A 14,119-nucleotide genomic window follows, 5' to 3' on the forward strand; every position below is an offset into this window, starting at 1 on the left:
CCAGCACACAAAAACTATTATTATCATCAATCATCACTCAGGGAATAACTCAGAGACCCTCTCTTTATTTCTGTCCTTAATACTGTAAGTGTGTGTGTGTGTGTGTGTGTGTGTGTGTGTGTGTGTGTGTGTGTGTGGTGTGTGTGTGTGTGTGTGTGTGTGTGTGTGTGTGTGTGTGTGTGTGTGTGTGTGCCTGCATGTGTGTGGGTGTGGTTGTTACCTTTATACAGTTTATTGTTGTTCCTCGTCACATGACCAGCGAAGTATTTAAAGGTCCCATGACATGTTTTTCCGGTATTACCCGTCCCCTTGTGTGTTATGAAGGTTTGTCTGCATGTAAACGGTCTGCAGAGTCACAAACCCTCAAAGCCTGTAGCGAGTAAAACTCTAAAACAGAAAAGACGTGTCTATGCTGCCCCAGAACGCCTCGTTGGAGATTTCTCTTTTTCCATTTTTTCCTTCCGGGGCATACTGACGTAACGAAGTCCGCGGAGCCGCACACACACACACACACACACACACACACACACACACACACACACACACACACACACACACACACACACACACACACACACACACACACACACACACACACACACACACACACACACACACACACACACACACACACACACACACCCTCGGAGCTCAGGCTGTGAGTGTGTGTGTGTGCTCAGGCTGAGATACACTTTTTGTTATATTCCATGGAATGCTCTTAACATCCCGATAGCAATGAATATCTGAAGTGCTTTGACAAAAAATCCATAAAGAAATGTCATCTGTGGAAGCTGTGGTACTGTAAAAAGTACGACCAATCATCTGAGCCGGCCGGCTAAAATAACTGGATGGCCTACCTGCCTGTCAGCCTTCCATCTGTGCACAACCTTATCTCGTGCCCTCATTGGTCATGTGCGCGTTCGTGTGTGTTGGAGGAGGGGCTCTGGAAGGAAGTGGCAGATTTTCTCCGGCTGTGTATTTTCAAACTCTAGCGATCTCGAGCCGGTTTCTCAAACTTACCTACCCCACCTTTAAGGACGACGGTCCCCCCATTGGACCCCTCCCAACGTTTTTTTTTCGAGACAATGTCTCAGGGCTTCTTAACATTTATGAAACTATTAATGTGTAGCACCAGATTAACGGGAAGAATCTCAGCTAACTGAAGATATGAACCATTTTTACCAAAACAAAACACAAGTCTCATAAGAAGCGTCTAAATGACCCCTGAGCAAAAAAATGCAAACTGACTTTGGCACACAATTCAAGATAAAGATACCCTTATTACTTATCGTAGCTGCACATACAATATATCCGATTAAAGGTGAGACTCCACAGATTATTTAGCTATAGTATCATCACTGAGCGATCCGAACTTGCGACAGGGGAAGCAAACACAGACATCACAACACGTACCTTTTTTGTCACACGTCACTCTCACTCCTTATTTGTTAACGTTTTGGTGTGTATAGAACTTTCCCTCGATTCCATTGGCTCTAGCGGTTATAAAGAGATTTCATTCATCAAAATCGAGCAAGGGGGGCCAGAGATATGGAAAATCCACCCAAATGACCCCAGAAGTGTTTTTTTTGTGCTAAATCTCTCTAAAAAGGTCAAATGTCACTTGTTTTGCATCAATCTTGATACAGGGTACTTATTATATGTTGTACTTTGGATTCCTAAAGCTTTTAGTCTACTAACCCATCGTCCAAGGGTAGTTTTCACTATAAGTAAAAAAGAATTTTTGGACGGACACTATAATTTACAGTTTTTTTCTATGTAAAATCTGAATTTTCTTTAAAATAAAAAACATCTATATTGATTCTGACTTTTCTACATCCAACTCACAGGTTTATCATTACTTTGAGAATAAAGATGATTAATTTAACCCTTTTAGAAGGGAAGATATGGTCATTTGTTCTGGGAATGTCATTTTCGAGCCTGAGACCAGAGGCCTGTACTACGAAGCTGGTTCAACCTAACCTGGATATGTTTGAGTTAGCCGGTTGGCCCAATCCAAAACATACGCTCTCTCGCTAAACTGTACTACGACGCTGGTTATCAAGTGGATCGCTCAAGCCAGCCGTGTCCTATCTAGTTAGGTGCGCGTTCACATGAAAGGGGTGGTATTTGGAGCATTCGACCAATCACAAACATGGGCAAGCGTACTGACAGCGCAGCGTCATACTTCCTGAATGAAAAGTGAACTTTAATATTAGTCAAATATGAAGAAGTTAAACTTTAAACATCCATGACTTAAACACTTTATCCAGGATCAAAGCCACATAGCTGCACCTGCAAGGTGAATACAGCTGGTAAAAGAAAAAGCGTTTGAATGCGTACATTAACAGGTTTATGATATCACTGCCCCGTCCAAGACACGATCTGACTTTAATTACATTTGACTCGAGTGTTTCGTCAACTTAATGTGTTGCTTAAAATAATACTTCTGCATACAGTATGTGACACTGTGAGTGTTGCACGGCCAGATACGGCTCAGCTGACTCAGATAAGGAGATATATGATACATTATGATGTGATATGATATGAATGATAATGGGACACATCGACGTCTGCACTCACAGTGCCGCGGACTGTACTTAATGTTACTTTGATCCGGTTACTTATGTTGTGGCAGATATTTAAGTAAGCTTTCTTAACACTAATGTTATAATAGTCAGATTGCTCTGAAGATGGGAGGAGGGGATATTCTATTGATGTTCACGTTCACACAGTCAGTTGATTTTTGCCGGCCGTCTTTCCTGCAACGGCAGTTTTTCTGTATTTCCTCTATCCTGTAATATGACTTGATCGCTTTAAACTCCGCACACACGGAGCTCTGATTGGTCAGCAGGCGGTGCTTTCACTGAGTTGATCTCTTATCCTGCAACCTAACCTCCTCCCAAGGGGGTTAGCCGCTCAGCATAAATTACCATGGAGATCTAGCCCGCTAAAAAGAGAACCAGCGTCGTAGGACCGGAAAGCCCGAGTTTTCCCTGAAGTCAGCCGCTAAGAGAAAATCCGGCTTCGTAGTACAGGCCTCTGAAAAACAGGCTCAGGGTTAGGCTAAACAGGTTAAAGAAAACAACACTAATGTTCCTTCCTCAGCCACCAGAGGGCAACACATCCCACAGCCTCACTCACAGGTGATTCATAAAAAACGTTACAAACCAAAGTAAAGAGATAATAGTTTAAGAGCATGAAATACAAATATATATTAATTAAATAAAAACGAATAAGAACATTTGGAAATACAATAAAAGGTAAAAACATTTACATAATATATGAGGAAGTATAGAGATGAGTAAATACGTTTACAAAAAATAAAATGATGAACGTGAACATTTAAACATTTAAACATTAATAATTAAAGAAAACAATATGTGAAAATACAAAGAGGAATAAATAAAAGGGAATGTAATAAATAATAATACAATTAATAAATAGAGTCAACAGGAGTAGTGATAAAAAGAGCTCACAATAAATGAAACAATTATACAAATTACATAAATTGAAGAATATAAATATTATATAAATAATAATCAGAGAATGAAAATGATGCATAGATGAATAATAAGCAAACACATAACTATACAAATATACAAATGAATAAATGTATTGATAAATAGGAATCAATAAAACATTTGAAGCCATGTCTTACAGATTGCTTTGTTTTCATGCTTAGAAATAAACAGAGAGAAGGGATAGTGGGGATTGAGCCGGAAAACTAAATAGATCAATAAGAAATACATTAAAAGCTAAAGCAAACAGGACAAGAAGTTAATGAGCATGAAATAAAAACACTAGATCAGTAAACATGGAATAAAATGATCCAACTCAAATCCATGAATGAGAGTGAAGAATAGAATGAAATGATAAGTAAATGTGACGCATTGTTACTCTCAGCCTGAACTTCAGGTGTTCACGTGCACAGATATGAACACTTCCTGCAGCTCTCAGTGACTGATGCTCTGTGTGTGTCTGCAGATGAAGGTCTAAAGCTCTCTGAGGATTCAGCTGCAGCTAACAAGCTAACAAGCTAACAGGATGCATTATTGCACTAGCTCTAACTGTGACTGGAACAAGAGGAATATTTCAGAAAGCTTTCAGAGTCCGATAGAAGTGAAGAGTGATCCCCAAAGAAAGGCAACGAGAAAGCACTTAGCATGAAAATATAGTTAAAGTAGCGACAGTAAAAGTAGTCATTGTGCAGATTGGTCCATTTCAGAATAATATAGATGATATGTTTTATAATGATTGATCATGAAAGTGTTCTCAAAGCTGGTAAAGGAGCAGCTAGTTTGAAGGACTTTGTATACTTTACAAACGGCATCTATTGCACGTCTGTCCGTCCTGGGAGAGGGATCCCTCCTCTGTTGCTCTCCCTGAGGTTTCTCCCATGTTCCTTTAAACTGTGGGTTTCTCTGGAAGTGTTTCCTTGTACGATGTGAGGGTCTAAGGACAGAGGGTGTCATATTGTCACTGATATTCTGTACAAACTGTGAAGTCCACTGAGACAAATGTAACATTTGTGATATTGGGCTATATAAATAAACATTGATTGATTGATTGATTGATTGATTGATTGATTGATTGATACTGCAGGGTAGCTTGTGACTTATTTTGAAGTGTTTGCAGTTTCACTTTGTGCTCGTCGTGTCGCACCTTCGTAACTTTTTGTGACTTCAGAGCTTTTAGAGACAACTCTGATTATCAATCATTGCTCAGAGAATAAGAACAACTCTTTAGTTTAACTTTCAGAGACTCAGAGACAGACTTGAACTCTCTTCCTGTTTTTACCTGAGATACACCTGTACACAAAAACTATTATTATCAATCATTACGTGTGTGTGTGGTTGTTCCCTTTATATATACAGTCTATGGTGTGAATTTATTCCAGGTGTAACCTGGACCTGGACCTGAACCTGGACCTGAACCTGAGTCCCGCTGTGTTTCCTCAAAGAGTGACCGCTCAATGGAGCCTCAATCTGCTGACGGGGGGTAAGAAATTTAAACGGACTAAAAGCCATTTGAGTCAGTTGTTGTCTGTGTTAAAGCTTCTGTGTAACCTTCAGGAAATCCTGGTTATTAGCGACGTCGGTGGGCGTTAAGTGAACTGCAGTTAGCATCCTGGGCATGAACTCAGTGACGTTATCCACGAAAGAGATGTGTTTACGTTAGCTTCACACTGCTGGCTGTAGGGCAGCTGAAGAGACGCGAGGCACTTTGTAGATAAACTTCACGTCTTTAGGATTTCCTCTGAAAATCTTCCCGAGTCCTTCACATAGAGAGCAGTCCACCGGCTGATAGAGGACACTCAGAAAGTCTGGAAGGTTCATCTGTTGGGCAACACAGAGTGATTTATACCATTACATTGTAAAGAGTGACTTTAGATTTAACATATTTTCATCAGTTTTTCTCCAGCGTGCCGATGTATGGGCGGTGGTGGCAAAGTCCGTAGGGACTTGGCTTGGGAACCAGAGAGTCACCGGTTCAAGACCCCGGAAGACCAAGTGCTACCCAGGTGTCCCTGAGCAAGGCAGCGTTCCCTACACTGCTCCCCGGGCGCCGTACATATGGCAGCCCACTGCTCCTAACACTAGGATGGATCAAATGCAGAATGTGCATTTCCCCTCTGTGGGACGATGAAGAGCTCCTTCTTCTTCTCTTGATGCATCTGTTTCTGTTTCAGGGTCCAGCAACAGAGACCAGACTCTCCCAGCTGTCTGTCCCTAAAGAGCGACGCCTCCAAGGACGACTTCTTAGACTTTAAAGGACGACCTCCATCTGCTGATCAGAAGTAAGCTGTAACTCACAGTAAGAGTCTGGTTATGATAGAAGCAGACTTGATTACTGCAACAGTGTTTTACTACAACTCATCCAGAACGCTGCCACCAGAGTCCTCATCAAAACCGGAAGAACTGAGCTCATCACCTCAGCTCTCAAAGCTCTGCACTGGCTTCCAATACCACAAAGAACACACTTTAAAATCTTACTTTTAACTCACAAAGCACTCAATGGATTGGGACCAGAATACATGTCTGATATGCTGCTCTGTAACGAGCCACCCAGGGCTCTCAGATCATCGGGGCAGGTTTACTCATCGTCCACAGGGTCAGAACCAAATTCGCTGATGCAGCTTTTAGCTTCTATGCGCTGCAGATCTGGAACAACCTTCCTGAGATCTGAGGTCCACCCCCACCCTGAGTTCTTTAAATCGAGTCTGAAACCTTTCTCTTTAGTGCATCCTATCCAGAGATCCTCTCACTCTCACTGTTTTATCATTGCACTTCAACACTTGTAGCTGCATTATGTGTATTTAGGCCACATCAGTATCCTCATCCTCCTAGACATGTCTGCAGCTTTTGACACCATCTCCCATACCATCCTGTTCAACCGCCTATCCAACTACCTTGGCCTTACGAGTACAGCTCTATCCTGGTTCCACTCATACTTCTCCAACAGGTAACAGTTTGTCACCATCAGAAACTCCAGCTCCCCTCCAGCCCCAGTCAGCCAAGGCGTGCCGCAAGGCTCAGTGCTTGGCCCTCTTCTCTTCACCATCTACATGCTCCCCCTTGGTCAAATGATCCGCCAACATGGTTTCAATTTTCATTCCTACGCCCACGACACCCAAATCTATATCAGCACTGACCCATCGACTCAAGCATTCATCATCTCCCTGGACTACTGCAATGGAGTCTTCTCTCGAGTCCCACATTCCCTAACCTTAACCTTAGATCAAACTAATGGGTATGAAGTGAAGGCACGCCAATGTCTGCATCTGTTTCTGTTTCAGGGTCCAGCAGCAGAGACCAGACTCTCCCAGCTGTCTGTCCCTAAAGAGCGACTCCTCGAAGGACGACTTCATAAACTTTAAAGGAAGACCTCCATCTGCTGATCAGAAGTAAGCTGTAACTCACAGTAAGAGTCCGGTTATGAGAGAATAAAACTAGTCGGTATGAAGTCTTGTCCAACATATTTTTCAGCAGTTTTTTTCCAGCATGTTTTACGGCCTGATAAATGGGACAAATAATCAGGAGAGTGAGAGCGGTATAATAACCTCCTTAGCTAAGGAAACACTGGACCTTCCTTAATGAAAGGAAAAGAGAAAATGCAGTCCCACAATGCCTTGTGTGGTGCAAATTAACCAAGACAAACAAATAATAATAAAATGGTGAGGAAACCTTTCCGTTATACTGAAATGAAGATTCTTGAAATAAGAGTTTATTCTTGTAAGAAGGTAAAACGTTACAGAGTGTCAAGCAGTCTGCAGCGAAGTACAAACGTCAGGAGATTTGCAAAGGGTCTTATATTCACAAAATCAGACCCAAAAGGAAGAAGGGGAGTGGTCAAGATGTCCAGGAGACATCTGCTTGCTGCATGGAGAGCCATAATGTCTACATTCCTCAGAGGTTAAAGGTCATCAACCTTTCACAATAGATAGAGGTTATCTTAACTGCTGCCTCTGAGTCATTTTCTAAGAAATAGCTTATCAAGAACAACATAATGGTGAACTTTGAATGATCACTCAGCATGATCAAATAAAATGTTCCATTACATTCCACCCTTTTGATCATATTTAAAAAATATATTCTTTCAAACAGTAGCTTGTATATATGAGCAAACTACTGAATGAAATAAAACAAAACAAAACAAAAGGTATTTATGCAAATGTTTCATCTGTTTCTGTTTCAGGGTCCAGCAGCAGAGACCAGACTCTCCCAGCTGTCTGTCCCTAAAGAGCGACGCCTCGAAGGACGACTTCATAAACTTTAAAGGACGACCTCCATCTGCTGATCAGAAGTAAGCTGTAACTCATAGTTAGAGTCCGGTTATGATAGAATAAATCCAGTTTGTTTAAAGTCTCGTCAGACCCCTCCTCTTGTCCAAAGTGTTTAGTTGTGAACGTCCACACTGGGAGGGTCAGTGAAACTCCATCTGAAAACTCAGGCTGTTCAGAAGCTGTTCCACCATCTCACAAACACTTCTGATGGAGGATACTGAGCCTTCATCAAAGTCACAACCACGTCTATTGCCAGGTGAACCCTGACCCCTGCTATGGTGCTGGAGGTGGAGCTGGGGGGGGTAACGGGGGCTGGTGTAAGAACTGTCCCTAGGTCTTTCCTTTTCCTGATGAACAGCTGTTAGCCAGCTGCAGAGTCCAGTATCTATCCACACAGCCACGTTTCAGGAAGACCAGAATGAAGGATGGACAGAATCCTCTGGTCCTCAACAGTAGCTGGAAATAAATATTCCTGTAGTGCAAAGTTCCCGCTGACGCACAGGACCACCAGCCTGTTCCCCTGTCCTCCTTCACCCTGAGTGTGTCTCTGTGTGGACAGACATAATGTGAGCTAATGCTTCATGGTTCCTCCACAGAGGGGACCAGGAGAGCTCGGAGGTTCCCGGTGGTCCGTCTGCCCAGCAGTATCAGACACAGCTGGACTCCATATTTACGGTGAGTACATGTACTACAGATACTTTACCTCTCTTCTGTTCACAGTCATCTCCATGCTGCACTTTTAGAGAGTCAGTCTGTCCGGATCTGATGTTTGGATCCATGGTTTATAGTTTGTGTCGTTCATGTGATGTTCCAGCTGCTGGAGGACCACATCGTCACTTTTGTGAAGAGCGAGCTGAAGAAGATCCAGAAGGCTCTGAGTTCAGATTACCCAGAATACTTAGAGGGTCAGAGTGAGGATGAGGAGGTGTTGGAGGCTGAGGATGAAGAGCAGAGGAGGAGCAGAGAGGCATTCCTGAACATCACACTGCACTTCCTGAGGAGCATGAAGCAGGAGGAGCTGGCTGACCGTCTGCACAGCAGTAAGAGGGTTTCTATAAAGATGTAACACTCTGGATAAATGTCTCATCTGCTGATGTCTCAAGAGACCAACATATATCCATATTTTATTCAGAGAACCAGAGTTACAGTGTTCCCAAATGATCTTTTGTTGTGTGTTCTTTCAGAAACCTTTGCTGGAGTTTGTCAGCGTAAACTTAAATCCACCCTGAAGGAGAGGTTCCAGTGTGTGTTTGAGGGCATTGCTAAAGCAGGAAACCCAACCCTTCTGAACCAGATCTACACAGAGCTCTACATCACAGAGGGGGGGTCTGCAGAGGTCAATGAGGAACATGAGGTCAGACAGATTGAAACAGCATCCAGGAAACCAGACAGACCAGAAAGAACCATCAGACGAGAAGACCTCTTTAAAGCCTCACCTGGAAGAGATGCACCAATCAGAGCAGTGATGACAAAGGGCGTGGCTGGCATTGGGAAAACAGTCTTAACACAGAAGTTCACTCTGGACTGGGCTGAAGGCAAAGCCAACCAGGACATCCAGTTCATATTTCCATTCACCTTCAGAGAGCTGAATGTGGTGAGAGAGAACAAGTACAGCTTGGTGGAACTTGTTCATCACTTCTTCTCTGAAACCAGAGACGCAGGAATCTGCAGGTTTGATCAGTTCCCGGTTGTGTTCATCTTTGACGGTCTGGATGAGTGTCGACTTCCTCTGGACTTCCTCAACACTGAGATCCTGACTGATGTCACAGAGTCCACCTCAGTGGATGTGCTGCTGACAAACCTCATCAGGGGGAAGCTGCTTCCCTCTGCTCGCCTCTGGATAACCACACGACCTGCAGCAGCCAATCAGATCCCTCCTGAGTGTGTGGACATGGTGACAGAGGTCCGAGGGTTCACTGACCCACAGAAGGAGGAGTACTTCAGGAAGAGATTCAGAGATCAGGAGCAGGCCGGCACCATCATCTCCCACATCAAGACCTCACGAAGCCTCCACATCATGTGCCACATCCCAGTCTTCTGCTGGATCTCTGCTTCAGTTCTGGAGGAGGTGTTGAAAACCAGAGAGGGAGGAGAGCTGCCCAAGACCCTGACTGAGATGTACATCCACTTCCTGGTGGTTCAGTCCAAAGTGAAGATCGTCAAGTATGATGGAGGAGCTGAGACAGATCCACACTGGAGTCCAGAGAGCAGGAAGATGATGGAGTCTCTGGGGAAACTGGCTTTTGAGCAGCTGCAGAAAGGCAACCTGATCTTCTATGAGTCCGACCTGACAGAGTGTGGCATCGATATCAGAGCAGCCTCAGTGTACTCAGGAGTGTTCACACAGGTCTTTCGAGAGGAGAGAGGACTGTACCAGGACAAGGTGTTCTGCTTTGTCCATCTGAGCGTTCAGGAGTTTCTGGCTGCTCTTCATGTCCATCTGACCTTCATCAACTCTGGAGTCAACCTGCTGGCAGAAGAACCAACAACCTCCCAGAAGTCTGAAGTCAAACCTAAACTAACACATCTCTACCGGAGTGCTGTGAACCAGGCCTTACAGAGTCCAAACGGACACCTGGACTTGTTCCTGCGCTTCTTCCTGGGTCTCTCTCTGCAGACCAATCAGAAACTCCTACGAGGCCTGCTGACACAGACAGGAAGTGGCTCAAAGATCAACCAGGAAACAGTCCAGTACATCAAGAAGAAGATGGAAGAGGATCTGTCTGCAGAGAGAAGCATCAACCTGTTCCACTGTCTGAATGAACTGAATGATCGTTCTCTAGTGGAGCAGATCCAACAGTACCTGAGTTCAGGAAGTCTCTCCAGATATAATCTGTCTCCTGCTCAGTGGTCAGCTCTGGTCTTCATCTTACTCTCATCAGGAAAAGATCTGGACGTGTTTGACCTGAAGACATACTCTGCTTCAGAGGAGGCTCTTCTGAGGCTGCTGCCAGTGGTCAAAGCCTCCAACAAAGCTCTGTAAGTACAGAGATCATTTGATTTAGAGAATCAGTTATTAATACACTGCTGTCTTCTGAATAAATGTTGTCCTCATCGTCTCTTCAGGCTGAGTGGCTGTAACCTGTCAGAGAGAGGCTGTGGAGCTCTGTCCTCAGTCCTCAGCTCCCAGTCCTCCAGTCTGAGAGATCTGGACCTGAGTAACAACGACCTGCAGGATTCAGGAGTGAAGCTGCTGTCTGCTGGACTGGAGAGTCCACACTGTGAACTGAAGACTCTCAGGTCAGAGACCAGTACAGTTTGACTTAGCCAACAATCAGCCATGCTGCTGTGGTGTGGGAATACCATCATCAATAACATCATTGTAGTGAAACGAAACACCAATACATGTGTCACAATTCATAAAATGATTATTGACACAAACTTCTTTAAACCCTCTATAAAGAGCTTCATTTTTAGTGATTTTGCAGAAGTGTTTCTCCAGCACTCATTTTGGTAATTTTAGCCGAGCACCTCCTAATCTGAGGCAGAGGATCTCTGGAAACGGTGGATTGCTCTCTCCAGGTTGGCAGTGAGTTTCTTACCCAGACGAGGAACTTAGTTATCTCAGGGTTTCGTTGACGAGTGAGGGTGAAAATGAAGCATTAGGTCAGGGACTTTCAAACTTACAGGGCCATATACAGAATAACATACGAAGGGCTGGGCCCCTCACTAGAGGTGAGATATATTGCCTCATAAGTCAAGTTATAATTTAGCAAAATCAATCAAATGTAGGTTAATTATTCTTGATACTTGAATATGCTTTAAGAACAAAACAGCCTACATCTCAGCTCTCCAGAGGGTTTACTTTATTTAGTTGGCGGCTCATCCTTTAAAACAGAAGCCTCAGATTGCTTATAAGTGGACATAGGAAAGGTTTGTTATGCAAATAAGTTATTGGGCTTTTTTTTTATCAACTAAGATTTTTTAGACTTAAAGGGCCGCAGTTGGCCCCCGGGCCCTAGATGGACAGGCAGTCCCTTGTTGCAGAGTCAGCAGTGATGCAGGCGTTGTACGGGACCGTTAGAGAGAGGAAGCTGAGCTGGAGGCAAAGCTCTCTATTTACCAGTCCGTCTACGATCAACCCTTACTCACCGTCATGAGCTTTAGGTAGTCACTGAAAGGATGAGATCACAGATACAAGCAGTTTAAATGAGCGTCAGATTAAAGCTTCTTCTGTAGGCTGACTGGGCCTCAGAGATTGGGTGAGGAGCTCTGAAGAGACAGAACATGCTGGAGTGATTTCATATGCGTCCTGGGACCCATTTAATAGGTCTGATGTCCAAACTGTAGTAGAGTGTCAGCTGCAGCTCTTCTTGTAGTCATCTCTCTGTGTCTTTGTTCACATTATTCTCTATTCCTTTGTTTCATGATCTGTTCATATCAATAAGACCCTTACCATGGCTGTCCATTTGAACTGTGAAGCAGTGACTGGAGTTTTAGGTGTAGAGATGACCCAGAGGTGATGCAGTAATAAGCCCCCTCCCCTTCCAGTCCTGGACCCTCAGATGATCTGACGGCTTGTTTGTGTGTCTGCAGGCTGTCAGGCTGTCTGATCACAGAGGAAGGCTGTGATGCTCTGGCCTCAGCTTTAAACGCCTCCCATCTGAGAGAGCTGGACCTGAGCTACAATCATCCAGGAGAGTCAGGGGGGAGGCTGCTGTCTGCTGGACTGGACACACTCAGGTATGGAGAGGCACTCAGTCTGATAGAGGAGGTAGAAACTGTCTCCTATGACCTGAAAGAACCAGAGTAGTTATACTGATCCTGTTTAAATCACATTAGTATGCATAAAAAGTGACAGGTCACATCCCCCCACTACTTATGCAAATGACCTCCTTTGATATGCTAATGACCCCTTTTGTCCGAGGTGTTATCGCGTGTAGGTGTGATATAACAGATAGGTGTGATATCCTTTGATGTGAGGGGGGTGAGGTGTTGTAACATGTAGGTGTGATATCACACCGGCATGTTATAAGTCTTTGATGTCAATCTAATTAGCCCGTTGATGTCTGTCCTTTGATGTAAGGGGGGTGAGGTGTTATGACATGCCGCTGTGATATCACACCGGCCTGTTATAAGCCTTTGATGTCAATCTAATTACCCTCTGAAGTCTGTCCTTTGATCAGTGTTTGTAACTAGTGTTAATTAAGGCAGTCGCTTTGAAGTTGTGTGAGACTGTCTCGCACCCCGTCCCCCTCTCACCCTCCCTGTCACCCCCTTTCCTTTTGCTGTGATGCCAGAAGATAGTGAGGGGTGGAGTTAGGTAAAAAAAGAAATCCGTGCAAACTAGATAAAAAGCCAGTCATTTCCACTCACCAAGTCACCTAAACTTTAAAAAAATACCTAATATTTAATTACTTTATTAACTACAAGGGACTCTCTTTTTGAAAGAGGGTAATAATAATAAAAAAAGAGGTTAATCACCCCCTGATATTGTATTTGTAATGTTTAGTTACTTCACACAACTTTAAAACCCCCTATGAAGTTGTTGTTAACTAAGGATGTTCTTTTGAAATTGTAGGGCTAGTGAACTGGATGCTCTCTTAAGCTGTATGGCTTGTGAACTAATGTTTAATTACTTTATTAACTACAACGAAGTCTCTCTGAAGAGGGTAATAATAATTTAAAGATCTTAATGACCCCATGGTATTGTCTTTTTATTGTTTAATTGCTTTATTAACTATAAGGAAATGTTGTGGCGATCCAAGTACTCACACAACATGAAAGAATGAAACAGAGAGGAATCAATGAAACACTAACACAGAAATAGTTGAGACTAATCATTATTATTTAGTTGCGCACCACCAAACAACAATGGGGAAACATTACCTTGCTTTAACAGCAACCAATCGCAGAAATGGTCCCACGAACACAAGAAAACACAGGCCAAATATACGTTTCCTAAATGACACACGAACATGTTCCCTAATCATGTTTAACGCACACACATTGTCAGTTCTCCTAAACTTGGACGCACCAACATCAGAGCAACATGTAAGTTCCAGATGTCACACACCAACATCCTTATCGTTTCTTAGCTAATGCATGCTGGATATGAACCACTAACTAACAAGACTTTAACTGTATTATATCTGAGGAAGACCTCTCTTGGAGTTCCTCTGACCTTTGCCAATTTACTTAACATGGGTACATCTGCTGTTAATTGCAAAGACCATTGATAATTAGCAAAGAGACTCATGGGCCTCTTCCAATATCTGGAAACTGTAATTAAATTATAGTTATATTGAGAAGGTCCAAGACTTGACATAACATTCCCTCCTTTTATTAATTTAAGTTTCCAGATCATACAAAAAAACTCTTACAAATAACCTTTTG

The 14,119-nt window shown here is 43.3% G+C and overlaps 1 protein-coding gene across 5 annotated transcripts in view; it reads left to right on the plus strand.

The window, feature by feature from the left end:
• The window catches only part of LOC117470643 (NACHT, LRR and PYD domains-containing protein 14-like), a 39,577-nt gene that overhangs the window by 210 nt on the left and 25,248 nt on the right, over nucleotides 1-14,119 (plus strand). The window contains exons 2-10 of one of the 5 annotated variants that reach the window (XM_034115459.1): nucleotides 4,898-4,998; nucleotides 5,690-5,797; nucleotides 6,797-6,904; nucleotides 7,696-7,803; nucleotides 8,380-8,458; nucleotides 8,598-8,823; nucleotides 8,968-10,762; nucleotides 10,850-11,023; nucleotides 12,320-12,466. In XM_034115459.1, the coding sequence (XP_033971350.1) occupies nucleotides 4,973-4,998; nucleotides 5,690-5,797; nucleotides 6,797-6,904; nucleotides 7,696-7,803; nucleotides 8,380-8,458; nucleotides 8,598-8,823; nucleotides 8,968-10,762; nucleotides 10,850-11,023; nucleotides 12,320-12,466 (2,771 nt within the window). In that variant the 5' untranslated portion in view covers nucleotides 4,898-4,972. The remainder of the gene's footprint in view (nucleotides 1-4,897; nucleotides 4,999-5,689; nucleotides 5,798-6,796; nucleotides 6,905-7,695; nucleotides 7,804-8,379; nucleotides 8,459-8,597; nucleotides 8,824-8,967; nucleotides 10,763-10,849; nucleotides 11,024-12,319; nucleotides 12,467-14,119) is intronic. The other 4 variants (XM_034115471.1, XM_034115465.1, XM_034115486.1 and 1 more) reach the window with 4 other exon arrangements.

Source organism: Trematomus bernacchii, unplaced genomic scaffold (genome assembly GCF_902827165.1).
Source record: "Trematomus bernacchii unplaced genomic scaffold, fTreBer1.1, whole genome shotgun sequence".
NCBI lineage: Eukaryota > Metazoa > Chordata > Actinopteri > Perciformes > Nototheniidae > Trematomus > Trematomus bernacchii.